Here is a 20,924-nt window from a genome sequence, read left to right as displayed (position 1 = left end):
GCGTGGTGCGTGTGCGTGGTGCGTGGTGCGTGTGCGTGGTGCGTGGTGCGTGTGCGTGGTGCGTGTGCGTGGTGCGTGTGCGTGGTGCGTGGTGCGTGTGCGTGGTGCGTGTGCGTGGTGCGTGTGCGTGGTGCGTGTGCGTGGTGCGTGTGCGTGGTGCGTGTGCGTGGTGCGTGTGCGTGGTGCGTGTGCGTGGTGCGTGTGAACGACGAATCAAATGAGACAAATGAATCAGATCGTTGAGCGTCATTCGCCAAAAAGAATCGATTCTTTCAGCTACCAAACGAACAGTGCTAGCTACGTCGTTTACTTTTCATTGAATGTGATAATATCTGCATAATAATTGTGAAAGGAATTAGTAAGGCATGTAAATGTGCACTGACAAATACAGTAGCGGTTATTATTCATTAAAATAGCTGAATGATTAGCTTCTTACACCCCAGGCCTGGCCTCACTAATGCTCTTGTATCAGGCATATCACCATAGTCATGCTCAAAGATATAGAAGAATATACCCAGAAGAATGGAGCTTATTACAACAGCAATGAGAAGATCAAATCTGTAACGTGATGTTTACCATTGTATATGTAATAAATAAATAAATAATAAATTGGACAATGTATGCAAACTGCTGCAATTCAGTTAGCTCTCGGACCATCACGCTTTACCGTGAGCTTGTTTTACATCATTCACAGTAACATGGTGTGAATGTCCATGGCATGACAGCATTACAAAACTGCTCTGAGAGACTAATAACCCTCAGAGCATCACACAACCAAGAAATTTGCTGCAATCTAGTGGCAAATGCAATAGCATCACACTTACACTTTCCCAGTTTAAATGTAGATTAAAGACATATCTCTTTAGCCACACATACACATAATGCATCCTATAAACTTAAAAGCACATTATCGTCTTGTGTTTGCTCATATTATGAACAGCAACTGTGCTAATTCTTCTTCACTTGCTTCTCTGTTTCTACCTATCCTGTGACATGCAGAGATTGTGTAAGCTCCAGTTGTGTTCCGCTTCATGAAGATACAGACCTTTAATGAGAAGAGGCCAATCCTGTGAGGATCCTGAGGCATATAGAGATGTACCAGCTCCAGCTGGATTCTACTTCATGAGGATTTCGAACGTTCAAAGACAAGATGCCAACTCCATGTGGTCTTTGAGGACAACCAAGTCCTAATCAGTACACAACTGTCAGACTGTATCTGACTGTAGAAATAACATTATTCATAATAACACTCTCCAGTTTTTATAACAATTTTTAATCACATGCTAATGAGGTTCCCTTTTGAGTCTGGATCCTCTCAAGGTTTCATCCTCTTCCATCTAAGGGAGTTGCACATTTAAATATAAGTCTAATATTAATCTTGAACATTTGTATAATATTTGTTCTGTAAAGCTGCTTTGAAACAAAGTCCATTGTTAAAAGTGCTATACATTCTTTTTCACTCAATCTGTACTATTTTCATACATTTTGTATTGTCTGGCAATTTTTTACTCTCAGTAAAGTGGAAAATGAGAATATTAAGTAAAAAATATGAAGCGTAGGAGGCTTTATTGTTACCACCTTTATAAAACAGGCAGGATTGTGTCGTCTTCTGTGTATCTATTACATAGCATTGTCTTCATTATATTTACACTCAGCATGAAAAAAGTCAGCTCCCATTTAAGTCTCACTGCAGTCCGAGACAAAATCAAGATGACTCACTCGGCCCTTCTCATCGTCATGAGTCAACTTGTCTGCGAGATATTAGAAGCATATTTTTTTAATGCAATAGTTGTTACAAAGGCAATAATGTTAATGTAATGTTTTTCTATAACTTAAATGCCGTAGAAATTAAGAAAGTAAATAGTCATTTTATGAATTTTTGTGATAACTAATAATCTTTTTTTTTTAAAGGAATTCTAATCTGTACTACAAGTTTGCTTAGCTTTACATAAATAATTTTGGAAATAAAGTAGAAAAAATATTTTGAGTGTAGAATAATTTTGATTCAGAAACTCGTTCATATCGAGCATCAGAATGAGGAAAAGTGTGATCTCCTTGATGACTGCTTTGAGTATTTCAGAAACTAGATTTCCTGGGATTTTCCCACACAATTGTCTCTTGAGTTTACACAGAATGGTGCAAAAAACAAAGAAACATCCTGTGTGAGGAGGATCTGCAAGCTGAATCACCTCATTGACGAGAGAGATCAGAGGAAAATGACCAGGCTATAGTAATGTAAGTCTCTTTACAAGCATGAAGAGCAGAAAATTATCTCAGAACCTTGAGGTGGATGAGCTACAGCAGCAGAAGACTATATCAGAGTCCACTCCTGTCAGTCAACAACAGGAATCTGAGGATATAATGAGCACAGATTCACCTAAACTGTACAGGTGGTGAAAAAAAAAACAGGTAAACTGTTCAGTTCTGGTTTTCTGATTCCACTCACTCATTTTCTACCGCTTATCCGAACTTCTCGGGTCACAGGGAGCCTGTGCACAGGCGTCATCGGGCATCAAGGCAGGATACACCCTGGACGGAGTGCCAACCCATCGCAGGGCACACACACACTCTCATTCACTCACACACACACACTACGGACAATTTTCCAGAGATGCCAATCAACCTACCATACATGTCTTTGGACCGGGGGAGGAAACCGGAGTACCCGGAGGAAACCCCTGAGACACGGGGAGAACATGCAAACTCTGCACACACAAGGCCGAGGCGGGGATCGAACCCCGACCCTGGAGGTGTGAGACAAACGTGCTAACCACTAAGCCACCGTGCCCCCATTTCGGATTTCAGTTACTGCTTAAATTCTGACATTCACTGCTCAGCAGTATGTGGATAATGATGTTTTCACCTGACCACCATAACCATATATGATATATTTGTATTCTCTAGCACTAATTTCCCTTCGGTGAAGATGCCACGATTACTATGGAGCCTGAATGAGCACAAATGCCCACAGCTATGGTGTATTTTCAGAGGTGGACATGGGGTCAGCATGGACACTCTAAATGCTGTCCAGATACACAGCAAGCTGTTATGCACTGTGTTCTGACACATTTCTCTCATAGCCAGCTTTTTATCAAGTTTTTCAGCATGTTGTGCTACAGTGGCTCTTCTTTGGGATCTGACTAGATGGGCAAGCCTTGGATGTCTGTGACCTGTCACCAGATCACCTCACTGTCCTTCCTTGGACCACTTTTGTTAGGTCATTACCATTGCATAGCAGGAACACCTCACAAGACCTGCTCTTTCGGAGATGACTCAATTTGACAATTCGGCCTTTATTAAAGTCAGATCCAATGCTTGCCCATTTTCCTGCTTCAACTTTGTATCACCTGCTGCTTGATATATAACAGCCCTTGACAGGTGACACTATAACCAGATAACCAATAAATATCACTTCACTGGTCAGTGGTATAATAAAAATGTGTGCTGATTTTTATAATAAAAAGGTTTAACAAAGAGGAGTTTCATGTGGAAAATGAGGTGTATTAGAAAAATGCTCTAGCACGTTCCAAGTCCAAAGAAATCCACAATATGAAAGGTACTGTGGGTCAACATGAAGCTGTATGCTGATGCATGTTAAACTGTCAGAGATCATATTGCACACTGCTGGCTGGTCTACCGATGAACACAATTTGTTCTGAAATTCTCTGAAATTGATCCAAAATACAGCTGCATGACTTGGGAAGTTCTCACACCCCACTCCAGTGCTGTGCTCAGATTCAAAACACTGATGCTTGCCTACAAAGCCATAAAATGGACCAGCAGCCTTCTTACCTAAAAGCTCCTCGCACAGCACCTCGCTCCATCAGATATACCAGCACTGCTTGTATGGTCCCACAGTCTATCAGGGTAAGAGGTAGGTATACAACAAGACTCCTCCGTCCTGGCACTGACGTGGTGGAATGAACTTCCTCTAGCTGTCTGAACAGATGAGACACTATCTTCAAACACTAAGTGACGACCCGTCTTTATCCCAAGTCTTTATCCAAATGAACCAGTGTTAATGTATTCATTGATACTTCAAAGCACACAACGCACGTCGCTCTGGATACGGGCGTCTTCCAAATGCTGTGAATGTAAATTTTAGGTCATTTGGAAATATTCCATATTTCTTCACACCGTTTCACCTCTTTTCTATTTCAGACTTCTTTTAGCATCAAAGCGAAAGCCCTGAGGTTCTGCTTTCTCCTCAAAAACAAAACACAACAGAGTAACAATAGTAACTGAGATCATTGCGAACATGAGTCTGTCCTTTTCTGAAAGTAGAGCTACGGTTACCGGATAGTCTATTTTCTTACTGTCTGTCAGATGCTTAAATACATGGAGCTTCACTGGTTTCTCACAGCTTAATAAAATTATTTTGACCTATATTTACATGTAAAAAATAAAATCTATATGAACACTGTGGCAGTTTAAGCAGTTTCAAAATGTTTATCACTATTAGAGGATTTTACTGAGGCTGAAAGATTCATCTAAGACCAGCACAGGGTTTCTGTATTTTTAATGCTACCTTTTTTGTTAAAGTAGCAGTTCCCTCAGAACTGAGTCATATATTTCTAACTAATTTAGAGAAACTTAAAAAGTATTATCTCTATATAAAATAAGTGAATAAGGAGTGAATATACTGAATAAGGAGTTAGTTTGTTTCTCCTAATATACGTTACTGAATTTATCTTTCCGGCTGGAGGACGTAATTCAGCGTTCAAACGTGCAATTCATCAGGTGAATCTGTATTGCCATAGCGACATGCCCAAACCCAAACCTGGGGCTACTTTCTAAACCTCCACCAGCGCTGTTTAATGATGAAAAGATGTTGTGGCATGTTCGTTTTAACTCGATATGGATTAGAGAGGATGTGGAGACTTTTAAATAATGAAAAAAAGGCAAACATATTAAAATGTTAAATTATTACTGTTTATTACACTTAGATGAAATTACATAACACCCTCCCCCCCTCCCCCCCCAAATAACGTTTATGCTCGGTGTTTCATGTGAAAATAGCAAAGACATGAAAACAAAAATGCTAGCCAGCCCAACAATAACACCCTCGCCCCCATTAACTACTTCATAGCCACATGCAGTTCAGGCAAGTATCAAAAATTATCAAAGAAAAAAATAAAAATAAAATAAAAATGTAACGGGACAAAATCGTAACTGTATATGCACGTAGGAATGCTTGATGCTCTGCCTGTGCAGTCTTACGGTATTGGTATCAAGCGTATGTGCTTTGATCTTAGGGGTCCTTTCTACCTCGTAATGTTAAAGAAGAGCAAAGAAAAATGAAATACGGACATCACCTGCAACACAGAAGAAGAAGAAAATAAACCAGACACTAAATCCACCAAAGTGACAGTACATGGAATGGTTTTTTTGTTTGATTTTGTTGTTTTAAATCAGCATGATCTTGCTTATTAGCATGTGAAGCAGATGTTTCTTTATTACCTAGACTGCCACTCTTTCTCTGTTTAAAGATTAGGGCTGTTTTTTTTTTTAAATTTTATTTTGTTTTTTTTTTCTCTTTTCTTTTTTATTTTATTTTAAAGAACGCTTATAAAAATTGCAGTTGTGCATAATGAGTATGTCAAACACTCCAACTCCGGAACCAACGGACGAACAGGATAAACAAATGTAAAAGACAGAACTTGGAGTTGAGAACTTGCCCTTGCCTACACACAGACACTTGTGAGCTCACTAGCAGATGAGTGTCACTCAATAACCCCCCGAAAACAACCCCAAACCCCTAAAGCGCCCCTCAACCTCCCTCCCTTTACCCCTACTTCCCTACAGACAGATCCCTGGGTGGATTAATGACTGACGAGAAAAACAAGCAAAGAAGAAAGGAAGGAAGGAAGGAAGAAAGAAAGGACAAACTAAAGGAGGCAGAAGCTGGATGATGTGGTATTCTCAGTGTGATGATGTAAGCAAGATGTCAGGGATGATGGATAAATGGACAAACGGACGGATCAGTTTTCTTTTCCTTCCTCGGTGTCCTCGGCCTCGCCCTGGTTGTCTGAGGTCCACAGCTAAGGAGGGAAGAAAAAGATCAGCGCCAAATCCAAACGATTCTTTTTGATTTTCCTTAAATCGATTTCCCAGAAACAGAGTATTACTGCTTTGTTAATTAGCTAGTACATGACCGCCTACATTGCTAGTCAAATTAAATTAGTAATTCAGTCACATCGGTCATGTATAGGCGGAGTCGCTGACGACATTTCCCCTAGTTTTAGTATGAAATGTTTATACGAAATTTCTTTGTAAGTTTGAACTGAATCTTTACACCTTCAAATCAAAGTAAAGATCAGAAAACTCACTGTCAGGTTGTCTCGCAGCAGCTGCATGATCAGCGTGCTGTCTTTGTAAGATTCTTCATTGAGCGAATCGAGTTCTGCAATGGCCTCGTCAAAAGCCTACGGGGAAAAGAAAACAGAGACAAAGTGTTTATTCCTTCATGTAGAGCCTCCTGATCAATTCCATGAACTGAGTTGCAAAACACCACGTTATGTACTTATGTACACTCACTGTCCGCTTTATCAGGAACTCCTGTACACTTACAGTACAGTGCATATAATAAAGATGTAGGTCATCGGTTATGGTTCGAATCACACATCAGAATGGAAAAACTACGTGATTTCTGGGACTTCGGCTGTGCCGTAAACGGTTTGAGGGTTTGAAGTCAGGAGTTACTTCCAATCTGATATAATAAATGTGACTGTAGGAAACTAGCAGGTTGGCATTGACTGCTGGTCTACAAGCATGTTCCAGTCTCTTCTCACCGGCTTGTCCATAGCTGTTTGATCAACACTATATAATGGGTATTAAACAAATTCTCTCTTGTAGTTTAATGCGTTTATCTTTATTGATGTATTCCAGCCCAGCCCCGTCACCCAAGTGTACATTTTTTTTAAAAGCCTGTGCCGGACAGAGGATGTGTAGAGCTGGCTTTGCCTTCACTACATACCGTTTTGGCTAGCTTGCAGGCCTGCTCAGGTGAGTTGAGGATTTCGTAGTAGAAGACGGAGAAGTTCAGTGCCAGGCCCAGACGGATCGGGTGTGTGGGCTGCATCTCGGCCTTGCTGATCTCAAAAGCATCACTGTAAGCCTCTTGTGAGTTTGTGATGATGGCTGAAAAATATAGGTGCAGAAAAAAGTTGAATCACTTTGGTTAATAAACTGTAACAGAAACAGGCCAATATCATTTACTGTTATATTCAGTGGTATCATGGATACTTTCAAATATCCTTATTACTCTTTTCCTTAAGCAAGACACAACACTTGCACTAGAGCACATTAGTTAGTCTTATAATCAGCCTGATCATTATTACTACCATAAAATACAAAAAAAAGGCAATCAAGACATGACAAACAAGTCCCATGTGCCCCTATCTCTTTGTTCTGTAGGTGACCTTGAAAAAAAGAAAGTAAAACCTAAAGTAAAAGAACGAAAACATAAGAAAAGTAAGACAAAAACAAACAAAAGAACGAACCAGTGAAAGTCAAAACAAATAGCCCACAACTGTATGTGCTGCAGTTCTACAGCAAGAAGTTTCTACAAGTTAAACCAAAAGATTGCAAAAGATTGTTGTACTTTTATTTTTAATTTAAAGGAAAATATGATAAAAAAAAATCTGATATTTTATCAGACTTGTGGCAAGTCAAGACAAATGCCTGGAATCGGGTTTGAAAATATCTGAAATATTTGAAGAAAGTCACATCCTTCTTGTTGTGCTAGTTAACCATATATTTGCTGATCTGTGAGACTCTGGTTTAGGTTTATCTAGATTATATTTATTAGAACTGCGACACGGTAAGTGTAAAGGGATTATCCGTGCCTGAAGTAGCAGGAATCTGACAGAGCTGTTAACACTACATACTAGAACAAATGAAATTCGATAAGCAACAGTTACCAGCTATTGAGACGCCATTTGCACAATGCTGACTGGTGGCTATTCAGTTTGATTCATAACATTCGTCTGATGAAAGAAGGGTTTCTCGTTTCTCGAGCTACTGAACCCGCTATGGTATGCATTACAATATCAATGAGGAAAAAAATGATGTTTTTCCTGCTCAATCTTGGACACTATATCAATATCAGTAAACATTTTCATTATTTCCCTCATATGGACCCATATGCGATTAAATTACAGTTGCTTCATTGATTTCCTATGATACATTTAATGACTGGTCATGGAACTTTTTTTTGTTACATAGAAAATAGTTCTATGGCGATTGTCTGGACAAATATGTTTAAAAAAAAGCATTTTTTATTAGAGAAATTATGGGGATGTAAGAAAGAATGTGCTGAAAGAGGAACTAAACATTGAGCCCTTTGGGTCATGTGATAACGTTCTCTTTTGCATTTTCATCAGTTAGTGTTTGAGTTCCTCTCAAGTACTGACAGAACTGGTATCAGTAAACCTCAGCAGATGAACGCGCACACAGACAGACAGACAGACAGAGACGCGCACACAGACAGACAGAGACGCGCACACAGACAGACAGACAGACAGACAGAGACGCGCACACAGACAGACAGAGACGCGCACGTGCACACAGACAGACAGACAGAGACGCGCACGCGCAGACAGACAGAGACGCGCACGCACACAGACTGACAGAGACGCGCACAGACAGACAGAGACGCGCACAGACAGACAGAGACGCGCACAGACAGACAGAGACGCGCACACAGACAGACAGAGACGCGCACGTGCACACAGACTGACAGAGACGCGCACAGACAGACAGAGACGCGCACAGACAGACAGAGACGCGCACAGACAGACAGAGACGCGCACAGAGACAGAGACGCGCACAGACAGACAGAGACGCGCACAGACAGACAGAGACGCGCACAGACAGACAGAGACGCGCACACAGACAGACAGACAGAGACGCGCACGTGCACACAGACAGACAGACAGAGACGCGCACGCGCAGACAGACAGACACGCGCACGCACACAGACTGACAGAGACGCGTGCACGCGCAGACAGACAGACACGCGCACGCACACAGACTGACAGAGACGCGCACGCACACAGACAGACAGAGACGCGCACGCACACAGACAGACAGAGACGCGCACGCACACAGACAGACAGAGACGCGCACGCACACAGACAGACAGAGACGCGCACGCACACAGACAGACAGAGACGCGCACAGACAGACAGACAGAGACGCGCACAGACAGACAGACAGAGACGCGCACAGACAGACAGACAGAGACGCGCACAGACAGACAGACAGAGACGCGCACAGACAGACAGACAGAGACGCGCACAGACAGACAGACAGAGACGCGCACAGACAGACAGACAGAGACGCGCACAGACAGACAGACAGAGACGCGCACAGACAGACAGACAGACAGAGACACGCACGCACAGACAGACAGACAGACAGAGACACGCACGCACAGACAGACAGACAGACAGAGACACGCACGCGCACAGACAGACAGACAGACAGAGACACGCACGCGCACAGACAGACAGACAGAGACACGCACGCGCACAGACAGACAGACAGAGACACGCACGCGCACAGACAGACAGACAGAGACACGCACGCGCACAGACAGACAGAGACACGCACGCGCACAGACAGACAGAGACACGCACGCGCACAGACAGACAGAGACACGCACGCGCACAGACAGACAGAGACACGCACGCGCACAGACAGACAGAGACACGCACGCGCACACAGAGACACGCACGCGCACACAGAGACACGCACGCGCACACAGAGACACGCACGCGCACACAGAGACACGCACGCGCACACAGAGACACGCACGCGCACACAGAGACACGCACGCGCACACAGAGACACGCACGCGCACACAGAGACACGCACGCGCACACAGAGACACGCACGCGCACACAGAGACACGCACGCGCACACAGAGACACGCACGCGCACACAGAGACACGCACGCGCACACAGAGACACGCACGCGCACACAGAGACACGCACGCGCACACAGAGACACGCACGCGCACACAGAGACACGCACGCGCACACAGAGACACGCACGCGCACACAGAGACACGCACGCGCACACAGAGACACGCACGCGCACACAGAGACACGCACGCGCACACAGAGACACGCACGCGCACACAGAGACACGCACGCGCACACAGAGACACGCACGCGCACACAGAGACACGCACGCGCACACAGAGACAGAGACACGCGCGCGCACACAGAGACAGAGACACGCGCGCGCACACAGAGACAGAGACACGCACGCGCACACAGAGACAGAGACACGCACGCGCACAGACAGACAGAGACACGCACGCGCACACAGAGACACGCACGCGCACACAGAGACACGCACGCGCACACAGAGACAGAGACACGCGCGCGCACACAGAGACAGAGACACGCACGCGCACACAGAGACAGAGACACGCACACACAGACACGAATGGGCGCGCATACTTATTTCTTAATCCCCAGTAACTGGTATCCTACAAAACATGTACTGGATGTTTTTCAGCAACTCTCCGAAATCTGCCAAAAATTCAGATGTAACCGAACAGCCCTCAGAGTTTCACGATCTAACCGATAACCCTGATATAGACAGAAGGAAAGAATGAGCTCATTATTCGTCAATCTGGCGAACACAATTGACTGACTGTTTTATAAATGGATTAAATAACTAGCAGGACTTCCTCTATTCTCAGATGGATCAATGCTCTTTACACTGGCTCATCAGATGATACCAGACATGTAACATAAATCTGTTTGTTCATCTGGGATTATTTTTAAGTGCAATCGTTTTAAGGAAAATAAAAACTGACGTTGGAAGTTGAAAAAAGTAAATAAACGCTATACGGATTAACAAGCTACAAACGCTTTAGTGTGGTAACACTTCAAACTCCAGCTCCCCTCCATTCACCAGAAGAATCCAGTAACCCTGTTCTTTCATTTCAGGCTGTAAAGGTATGAAGCGAGGGACGCAGATAGCTGTTGATAAACTTTGAGCTGTGGCAGAAGTGAAGAGCCGAGCTCATTTGAATGTTCTCAATGCTTCAGTGCCACGTGATGTCCCATAAACTTCCTGGCACAGGAAGGCAGTCGGTCTGTGACTCTCCATACACACAAACAGACTAGATGATTCAACATGATTCATCCCTCTGCAGTCCTGGAAGCCAGAAACTCATATCACACCATTACAGTTATAATCTTTCAGCAGCTTTCTTGTCATTCCATTAACACGCTCAGAAAAACGTGCATGTTATTTTAAAATGCTTATTTTATCCTCCTAAGTTCCGGCCATTCATCGACACTGTATCAAGCACCGAGGTTAACTTTTAGACAATGTGGCTACAAGCTGGCTAAATCCATGTTGTGTTGTGGTGTGGATATGGAAACTCAAGAGTTTGGTTTATAAACTTTACTAGATAGTAGCGGGAATACGGTACTTTAATGAATGGGTCTTGACTTCCTAAAACCTCGGTGCCTCATCACTTCCTCTCCTTTGCCTGTGACTGTTCACGCAAGAGGAAATGGTTACACAGTGGAAACCACAAAGCCCTGAGGTAAGCGTGTGTTAGAGCACTTCCATGGCTTCAGACTGCAAAAAACGTCCCATTTACACAACGGCAAAAATCACTTTATCTAGCGTTTTAGTGAGAAAGGTTGCGCTGCTGCTTAACGCTCACAGCTGTAATTTGCAGGACGGAAAAAATGACAAGGGTGTGTTCAGTACAGGATGACTAACGTGCCTTTTCAAAACAGACTTTACACTTTCAGGAAGAAAATAAACCTTAAAAATGACAAGGTTCTGAACCACGGGGTTGCGCTTATACTTGGGCAAAGGTTTAAACGAGTCGGCTACTTCTAAAACGTGCTGACTTAGATTAGGATACAGGGTTTCGCGTGCTTCAAGTCTAACCTCCTGTTCGGTGTGAGAGATCATGGAGGGAAAGAGAGTGGCTTACAGTTTTTCTCGTCTCCCACGGCTACCTCGGCTAAGTAGCGGTAGTAATCGCCTTTCATTTTCAGGTAGAAGACCTTACTTTCGGCTGGGGTTGCCTTCGGGATCAGATATTTGTCCAGAAGAACCTGAGAGACAAACAAAGAGAGGAAATTAGACTAAAATGTATGAACATTTTCTGTTATGCCAGTAAACAAAATCAACTGATTTTCCCCACCATCACTCGGGATATAATAAATATTTCAGTAACAGTATTTTAAACAGCTAACTGTATTAATGTGGTGTGGACAGACATATTAAAGAAAGACTTCAACCTCGAATTTAAAGACGTACAAACGACTCGCAATATTTGATCTGCTATTGCTCCAAGGACTGCATTAATAAGCAGCTACAGGGTCAAACGTATCACGCTGCTTTCTATAAAGACTGTCAAAAAAAGGCTGAAGCCTGCATAAAACCTGGGGCTGGATCTGATCAAGGATATGATATGATACATATTTGAGAGCTCAAGGCAGGCTGGACACTCACAGATACTTCCAAATGAATATTGCATGACAAAGCAGTGGCCTTTCCACCCATCACACACAGTGGTGCATGTGCAAAAACATCTGAATTACAAACCTGGGAAACATTTAAGAGTAAACGTGTCTGTCTGTCTGTTATATATAACTCATTTACTAACTCAATCTGTTCTTTAATACAAATTACAGTAAAATGCTTTACGATCAATTTCATTAAAAAAATATTGTTTAGGGGAGTCTATTTGCAGGGTTTTTTCTCTTTTGTAATTGAATTGTCTCTGCTCTGCACGTGTGTAATTTGCATGTTCTTCAAACGTTTTTGGGAGTTTCCTACCCCAGACCATAGGCATGTGTGGTTAACTGAAAGACATCTTTTAAATTGTACTTAGTGTGTGTTTGTGAGCACAGTCGTGCCTTACGACAGGTTTCCCCTCTGCCTTGAGCCAAAATTCCCAGGGGATCGGCCCCAGACTCACCTCCAGCGTAAGAAAAATGCTAAAGAATATGAATAAATATATGATAAAGTGTGATAATGTCCCACATGCTAATCTGGGGGCTTTGAGGAGCGGTTTCAGTTCACAAACCCTGTAATTAGCAATCACCTCAGAATCATAATGGCTTTTCTTAACAGCTGAAATGTGACACTCAGTCAGAGCAATGCTCCCGAGAGAGCTTTTACCTCTCAAAATTCATTAGACGGTGTACGTGCTCCCACTTCCAATCACCTGCTCAAAGTCCATTAGTGTCTTTCAGCCTAAGCAGACTCTTAAATAGAAAACTCTCGGCCTAATTGGGATTTTTCTCCAAATTGAGAAGTGACAGACCTGGTGATGGTTCTTTCTTTTCTTAATTTTTAAATTCCCATTTTTGCCCCCTTTTTTTCCCCCTCAGATGATTTTTTTAACCATTTGTTAGAATATTTATAGGCATAAATATATTTCCAATGCAGATCACCAAATGACCGACACAGACACCCTCCTGCTTTTCTGTTTTCATGATCGTGTAGGATCAATTAGTTTTGTTTTATTGCTCAAAGCATATGAATTCCCACACGGCCAGTGAGGTCAGCCGGCTTCACGTGCACCCTCTCGGACACAGCGTTAGTGAGTATACGTCCCAAGTATTCTACATATGAATGCGTCTTAAACTGATCTGGCTGTTGACCATCTTTATTCATCATACATGCTTGTGATCTGATCCAACAGCCTGCTCATACAAGGAGCGGGGTATAGTGTAAATGTTACTAGAACAACCAAGAGGGTGCAAGTCCGTGAGTTTGAGAGAGTCCGTGTGTTCGGCTTTTTTTTTTTTAAAATTGTGCTGCTTGTGTTTTGAACCAGTTTATTATTTTCATCAAAGCAAAGCCACAATCAAATGTTATTGGTGACAGGAAAAAAACCCAAAATAATTCTGACAAAATATGGTGGCTTAGTATTTTACATCTGCACACCATTCAACAGCACAAGAAAGCTAACTGAGGACAGTTCACAAGCCACGTCTGCTTCAGAATGTTAGATTGCTGCCTGTGTCACTGCCCATCAAACCAATAACACTATTCATTACGTCGGTCAGATTTGTACTCAGGTCTTCATCAGTGAGCATTTGAAGACTTCGGCAGGAAGGAATTAGTGTTGAGTCTATAATGAGCTCAGGTATTACACTGGACTATTCGTGCCTTAGGGGCTCCTGGTTGCTTAAATTTCCCTTAACTAAAAACTGTTGTAGAAAAGACATTGTTTACGTTATTTCCTGTCCAGTGTCACTAAAATGAGGATGAGGTTCCTTTCTGAGTCTGGTTCCTCTCAAGGAGTCCTCCTCATATCGCAGGGAGTTTCCCTTGCCTCAGACTTGGGCTACAGGATTTCGTCCCCCGGCCTAAAGCTAACAGGTTCAGTGTGCGACGTCGTGGGGAGACGCCTCGCCCCAGACTCGCTCATTAGAAATAATCGTTAGAGATAAATAGTAACTTAATTTTAAACCTCACAATTCTTATTCTGTTTCTATACTTCTGTAAAGCTGCTTTGAGGCAATGTCAATTGTTAAGTGCTATACAAATAAACAATTAAAAAAGAAAATCTGTAATGCGTTTCTTACACAAAGAGCACATCATGACTCATACATGCAAAGAATGTAGGCACTGATTCCATCTACAATAGAAGACAAATCTTTACAGGACTTTCTTCTTCTGTATAAGTATTAGAAGAATAATGGAAACAAAGTTACTGAGCAACCGACCGATCTCAAGCACAAGAACGGAAGTAAATGTTGCTATTCGAAAACAAACATCACTGTCGGCACGGTTCAGAATATAGACAAACAACAAATAAACTGACCAGACATGAGCTTGAATCTTGCGTCTGTTTTACATGTTCTGGCCAGCAAAACCTAGATGTAAACAGGAGTCACCTGTAAGTACTTTCTCTTTCTATTTTTCACGAACAAAAGCAATTTTAAGCCAATATTTGTCTTATTATTCACAAATGTTTACATTCTCTCAAAAAAAATAAAAATTAAAAATAAAAAAATGCAGCAGTATTAGAAATGTGGTGCAAAAATATCCCAGAGATCAACAACTGGGGCATTAATGATTCTGCCTGTCACTAAAAGTTATTGGGGTAAAAATCACAATAAACGGGTAGTGTTAGTGTATCCCAATCGTCAAGTCAAGACACAGATTCTCAGATGCATTGAGGTCTGGGTTTTGACTAGGTTATTCCAAAACAGATAAATGCTTCCCTGTAAGCCACTCCAGTGTAGCTTTAACAGTATCTTTGGGTTCGTGGTCCTGCTTGAATGCAAACCTCCACCCCAGTCTCATATCTCTGACATACTGAAACACTTTTCCTCAATTGCCATATATTTAGTTCCATCCATCTTTCCTTGGTGACCAGTTTTCCAGACCGTGCTGATGAAAAGCATCGTAATATGTTGTAATATGTTGTATGATGCCCCCACCACCATGCTTCACTCTGAGAAAGGTGATCTTGGTGTGATGAAGTGCTGGATTTGCACAGCATGTACCATAATGGCCAAAATGTTACATTTTGTGACCAGAAAACCTTCCAAAATATATGGGGGTACAGAAATTTTTATTTAAACTATGGTTTTTCCTGACCACTCTTCCGTAAAGTGGTCTTATGGACAGATACTCCCATCTCATCTCTGGAGCTCTGCAGTGCTTGCACCATTGTCCTTGCTGAATAGCTTAAGGAGTAGGTTAAGAAGTTGGACTACCGATTGGAAGGTTGTGAGTTTGAATCCCAGGTCCACTAATGTTCCAATGAGCAAGGCCCTTAACCCTCGATTGCTCAGTTGAATAAAAACTTTAAAATATTTAAATGATTCTTCTTAGTACAACAGTCCATACGCTCGTTTTCTATTCTGCACAAGAGTTGAAATCATACGATAAGTTGGTCGCATGATGAGTGGCATTACATTTATATAATGTCCAACATAATCCACGCTTATGTTAGATCACAGCAGCACATTCATTGTGCTGTTTGGAGAGCAGATACATGACAAACAAGTAGTAGTGATGAGGGTTAAAGGGCTTCTGGGTCTCATGTAGTGCACACTACTAGTGCTGTAGATATTTTATACTGGAATCACGTTTTTTTTTCTAACAATCATTTGGTATGACGTGACTTCAAATCTGTGAAGCAAAATTGTGTTTACAGTTACAAACTGGATTCAGGAATCTGCGGTTCATAACAGCCAACTAGTCCCACAGAAGTCCACGCTATGCGGTTCATAGGAGAGAAAATTAAATATGCTTAAAAATGATCAGAGCCTTGACAACCATTTGCAAAATGTAGAAAATCAGCACACTGAATAATGCACTTTACTCAAGTAAGTTTCATGTGTGCGTACAAACAGATAGCCGCCAAAATTTCAGATCAAGTCAGTGCAAGTTTCAAACATAGTCTGAAACTAGGAAATCAGGAGGAAAATCATATAGTGTGCACTTAACTTCAACCATGAGAAAAATTCAAACCCCAAAGCTTCCTGGTAACTTTTAATTCTTATCTGTAGGCCACTTTGGATAATGGTGTCAACCCGAATGAATAAATGCAGATGTAGTTTTCTTTATCCAAACTTTATGTTCACCTGAGGACTGCTTTCACCCACTAAGGACACACTTGTGTCTGGGACAAATGAGATCGAGGCTAATCTGATAGGCTTGGCTGAAGAAATTCTCTACTCAGGAGCACTAATTCGAGTAATGTCTTATGACGATTATCACGCTCCATTACTATGTGTTGAGTAAAGAGATTGGCTGATTCACTGCCACCTGGTCATAGGCACATTCATTTTTACTGTTGTTTTCTGGACCAAAGATATTAAAAGCAATAAAAGTCATTTAACTTTGTGAAATGTTGATGAAAAAGTTAGTTCCTGTTATCACTTACGTTATAGAAGCAACAGGCGTTCTTTCATAGGTGACCTTTTCCCACTTTTGAAGATAATATATAAATTTACTTATCTTGAAGACTCTAATGGTGGCCATAAATATCTTGTTACAAAAAGCTTTACCATGCCAACAAGCTTTCATTATTTTTAACAGCAATTTTTAATCTATACAAATCCCTGTTCGTGTTGGAACTTAAAATAAAAAAATTAACCTGTAATTTGCCTTTACAAATATTGACCGACACCTTCAAATCAATCAGATTCAAATGTTCAACATCGCTGAACAGTGAATGCCTTTTAAAAACTACATATCTGTAACACTATGCTAAGCGGTTATTTTGTTATAACAATGTAAAAATCACCAGCTGTGTAATTGTTGTGTGTACATTCTTAATATCACTGAAGCATTTCAGAAGAAAACAATTTGTTCAATAAAGGACACGTGGATTATTTTGCAATAAATATTCCAACAGATCTTGATCTGTTGTGCCTACAAAAAGCTTGAGAGAGAGGGGGGAAATAAAAAAACCAAAACAAAAAACACAGTCACTCTTACCAGCACATCATTGCAGATCTCCTTCAGCTCCTTCTCGATCTTCTCACGATACTCCTTGGCCATCTGCTGCTTCTTCTCACTACCTTCGGTCTTCTGCTCGATGCTGGAGACGACTCTCCAGGAGGAGCGCCGTGCACCCACTACGTTCTTGTAGGCCACCGAGAGCAGGTTGCGCTCCTCGTTTGAAAGCTCAGCGCCGCCCTCCGTCACCGCCTTCATGGCAGCAGCCATGTCATCGTAACGCTCGGCCTGCTCGGCAAGCTTGGCCTTCTGCACTAGTTCACTTGTGTCCATGGCTGCTCAGAGCTAGAAGGAAATGTAACCATACTTATGCCATACAGCGTTTGGATCTTTAAGAGGCTTATGTGTTAGTTATACCAGTTAACAATAGACTATTTTATAAAGTCAAAATATGATTATTATTATTATTATTATTATTATTATTATTATTATATAATCTATGCAAATATAAGAAATTTAACTGTGTGTAATTGTAAATTAAAGCCAAGAAATATTTAAAAAACAAATAGTTGCATTTTGAACAGGTGACACATTCCAAGGGTAATTTTTCTCCACTATATGTGAGGTTAGATGATACATAATAAGACCCAGGCCTACTCCTGATACATCTGCATGCTGTTCACACATACGCCCCAACTCCCCGGCTCTATAACAAATTCTTTCTGATCTTAAAATGGATATGCTGGTGCAATTAATACACCAATGTCCACAGTGCACAGGAAGCTGAAGAACGGATAAATGATCAGAATTATATGTATATTATAAAATACTGCTGAATTAAATATAAATCAAAGTTACATCGGGGCAGTGAGGCTTTTACTGAACAGACCAATGCAGTCAAACATGTAGATCCAATTCTCTGTTTCCCATGAGATATTCCGATATGGAGATTACATCACAGAGGCTGAGTTCATGTGTAAGCCAAAATATTTATAATGATGCCTGTTAATTGCGTGTTTCCTTATTGAACTCCATCTGTACTGCATATTTTCTGTTTTCCTCTTGTTCCCCAGCATACACTGTGCATTTTCTATTTTATGATATTCAACAAATGCTGACCAACTACAGACTTTGGGGGGAAAAAGGATTGCCTCGGTGGCTGGATTAATTTAGGTTGTATCCCAACTGGTTGAGAATTCCCTAAACAGGTGTCCTATATAGGGAATGAAATAATGGCTCCTATGACCCATGTACTACAGAGTATGTCCAATAAAGTGCTGTTTGTGAGTCGGTGATTTGCATTATCTAAAAGCAGCTAGGTTAGACCTAACTCATAACTCTTACTCGCTTACTAGATCAACTTTTACAACATCAAGGATTCTTCTATAATGCACAGAGGATTGTAAAACAAGGCATTTTGAGGAGGTGTGTCAAGTGACAGAAAAAGTGCCATTATTGTAATGATTTGTTAAGCACCCCTATTACTGTGCTCATTTATAGGTCTTTGTTAAACAATATAGCAGGTATTTTGTCCCTTGATTAACGTGACCTTATCAGAAAATGTCTTCTGCATAAATCCGGGGTTCGTAATCTGCCATGCTGATCGTATGGTCATAAAAAGCCTCCAAAATTAAAATACGTGAAGTAGCAATCATTTCTCGAGTGAGCAAAAGTGCGCATGCGCGAAACGTCTCAATAGCTACCTAGTGACAATTCGTCACCACACCGGACTCGCTTATGGTGTTAATCTTCATCTTCGAAACGTATCGAACAAAACCGGCACGCGATGTGACGTTCTTACTTTATTTTTTGCACTCCTCGTTGCTCGTTTTATAAATAATTATATATAAAAAAATACGTTACAACTCAGCTATAAAGCGAATTAACACAGACGTTTCGGTGAAATAAACCAAACAAAAAATAAACGACAAATGCAACATTTCGCGTGGAAACGGCGAGCATTCACGAGGAACCTACAACGAAGTGGCATTAACATAGGAGGAAAAATGCGGATGTGCCTTTATTCCCCACCACACCCAGTTCTTCCCTCGGCTACTAATTGACCGACTAGTTTTTTTAACCTCTACACCGCTCCAGCTAACGAATACAGAAGCTCGAAATTCAATAAGTCAATAAAAATAATAATAATAATAATAATACAGACGCGAATCTGGTTTCAAAGTGAAGCGGCATGATAACTAGCTTAGCTTTGAGATAAACAAACAGAGCATTTTACAAACCTCAGAGAACAGCGCTTATCCTGCTTAACTTAACGTCACCGCGTTCACATTAACACACCCATATATATATATATATATATATATATATATATATATATATATATATATATATATATATATATATATATTCATTCGCTCCCTCGTTACACGACACGTTTTTAACGTATAAACGTATTCACGTTTATATGCGCAAAATAAAACACTTCAGGACTTCCGGACAAAGCCTGCTAAGCTAGCTAGAGCTTTATATAAACCGTAACGGATGCTTTCGTCATTTTAACCGCTCGATTTTCGCAGCACAACTTTGACATGTCTGTCCCTGCCCATTTTCATACTCAATCTGGGAGCCATGCTTTTATTTATTTATTTTATTCACGCCTAACAGATTTTACTCGTCTGATTACGGGGATGTTTTTTTTTTTTTTTTTTGTAGCGTTCATCATGAACCCTACGGCGTTGCTAAGTGGCTAAAACAGCGTAGCCTAAGTGCATTAGCGTATCTCGTTGCCTCATTCGGTGTCCTCTCGGTTCAGATTTACAACCATCTCTTTCACAGATAATTTATATATATTTTAGTTCGGTAGTTATTTATTTTCCTCAGGTTAGCATCATTCCATTCCATTCCGATCAAGTGAAACGAATCTGTAGGCTATAACTAGCTAGCGACCGCCTTACGAGCTATTGTAGCTATTTTATCTACACATAATGGCACGGGGACCGTTTGTAAGCCTTGTGTTATGGATGTAAGGCTAAAGCGGTACAAGAGGTGGAAACCGAGGCGAACGGATGATTAAAGAAAAGTCTTACCTGGATGAGAGTGATGGATGAGGATGCTGTTGTTAAGCGAAAGCTGGCTAACTGCTGCGCACAGCTGATTCTCGTGGGGGTCAGTGGCGCTCGGCACGGGGTTTCCCTCCAATCACAGACCGGCCCCAGGGGCTGAGTGAGCGCCGGGCGCCATTACGTCAGCGGTAACCAAGGCAACGACTGATTTAGCACCCTGTGTTTCAGCAGGCAGTTCAAACGTGCTATAATGTACCTTAGCTAATATATAGTACATACGTGTAACAGATTAAATGGACTTAAAGTGTGTAGTACGTAGACGTGTAGTACACGATAGCACTAAGTAATTAAAATCCATATTTTTAATCTGACCAGTTAGTCACCAGAAGCCAAAACAAAGCCTGAGCTGATTCAAGGCTAAAATTCTCTACCATCTTTTATATGACTTGATCTGATTAATAAATAGTTGTCTGAGATTT

The 20,924-nt window shown here is 41.6% G+C and overlaps 1 protein-coding gene across 1 annotated transcript; it reads right to left on the bottom strand.

Moving 5' to 3' along the window:
• Positions 1-5,512: 5,512 nt before the first annotated feature.
• ywhabl (tyrosine 3-monooxygenase/tryptophan 5-monooxygenase activation protein, beta polypeptide like) lies at positions 5,513-20,627 on the bottom strand. The gene is made up of 6 exons (XM_027153570.2): positions 20,470-20,627; positions 17,462-17,767; positions 11,979-12,102; positions 6,977-7,140; positions 6,330-6,425; positions 5,513-6,041 (listed from the first exon to the last, which is right to left on the bottom strand). Exons 2-6 carry the CDS (start codon positions 17,753-17,755, stop codon positions 5,982-5,984), a joined length of 738 nt encoding a protein of 245 aa, XP_027009371.1. The 5' UTR covers positions 17,756-17,767; positions 20,470-20,627; the 3' UTR covers positions 5,513-5,981.
• Between the last annotated feature and the right edge of the window lie 297 nt (positions 20,628-20,924).

This window comes from Tachysurus fulvidraco, chromosome 3, assembly GCF_022655615.1.
Source record: "Tachysurus fulvidraco isolate hzauxx_2018 chromosome 3, HZAU_PFXX_2.0, whole genome shotgun sequence".
Lineage (NCBI taxonomy): Eukaryota > Metazoa > Chordata > Actinopteri > Siluriformes > Bagridae > Tachysurus > Tachysurus fulvidraco.
The sequence above is the reverse complement of the archived record's forward strand: the minus strand, read 5'-3'. Positions and strand labels throughout refer to the sequence as shown.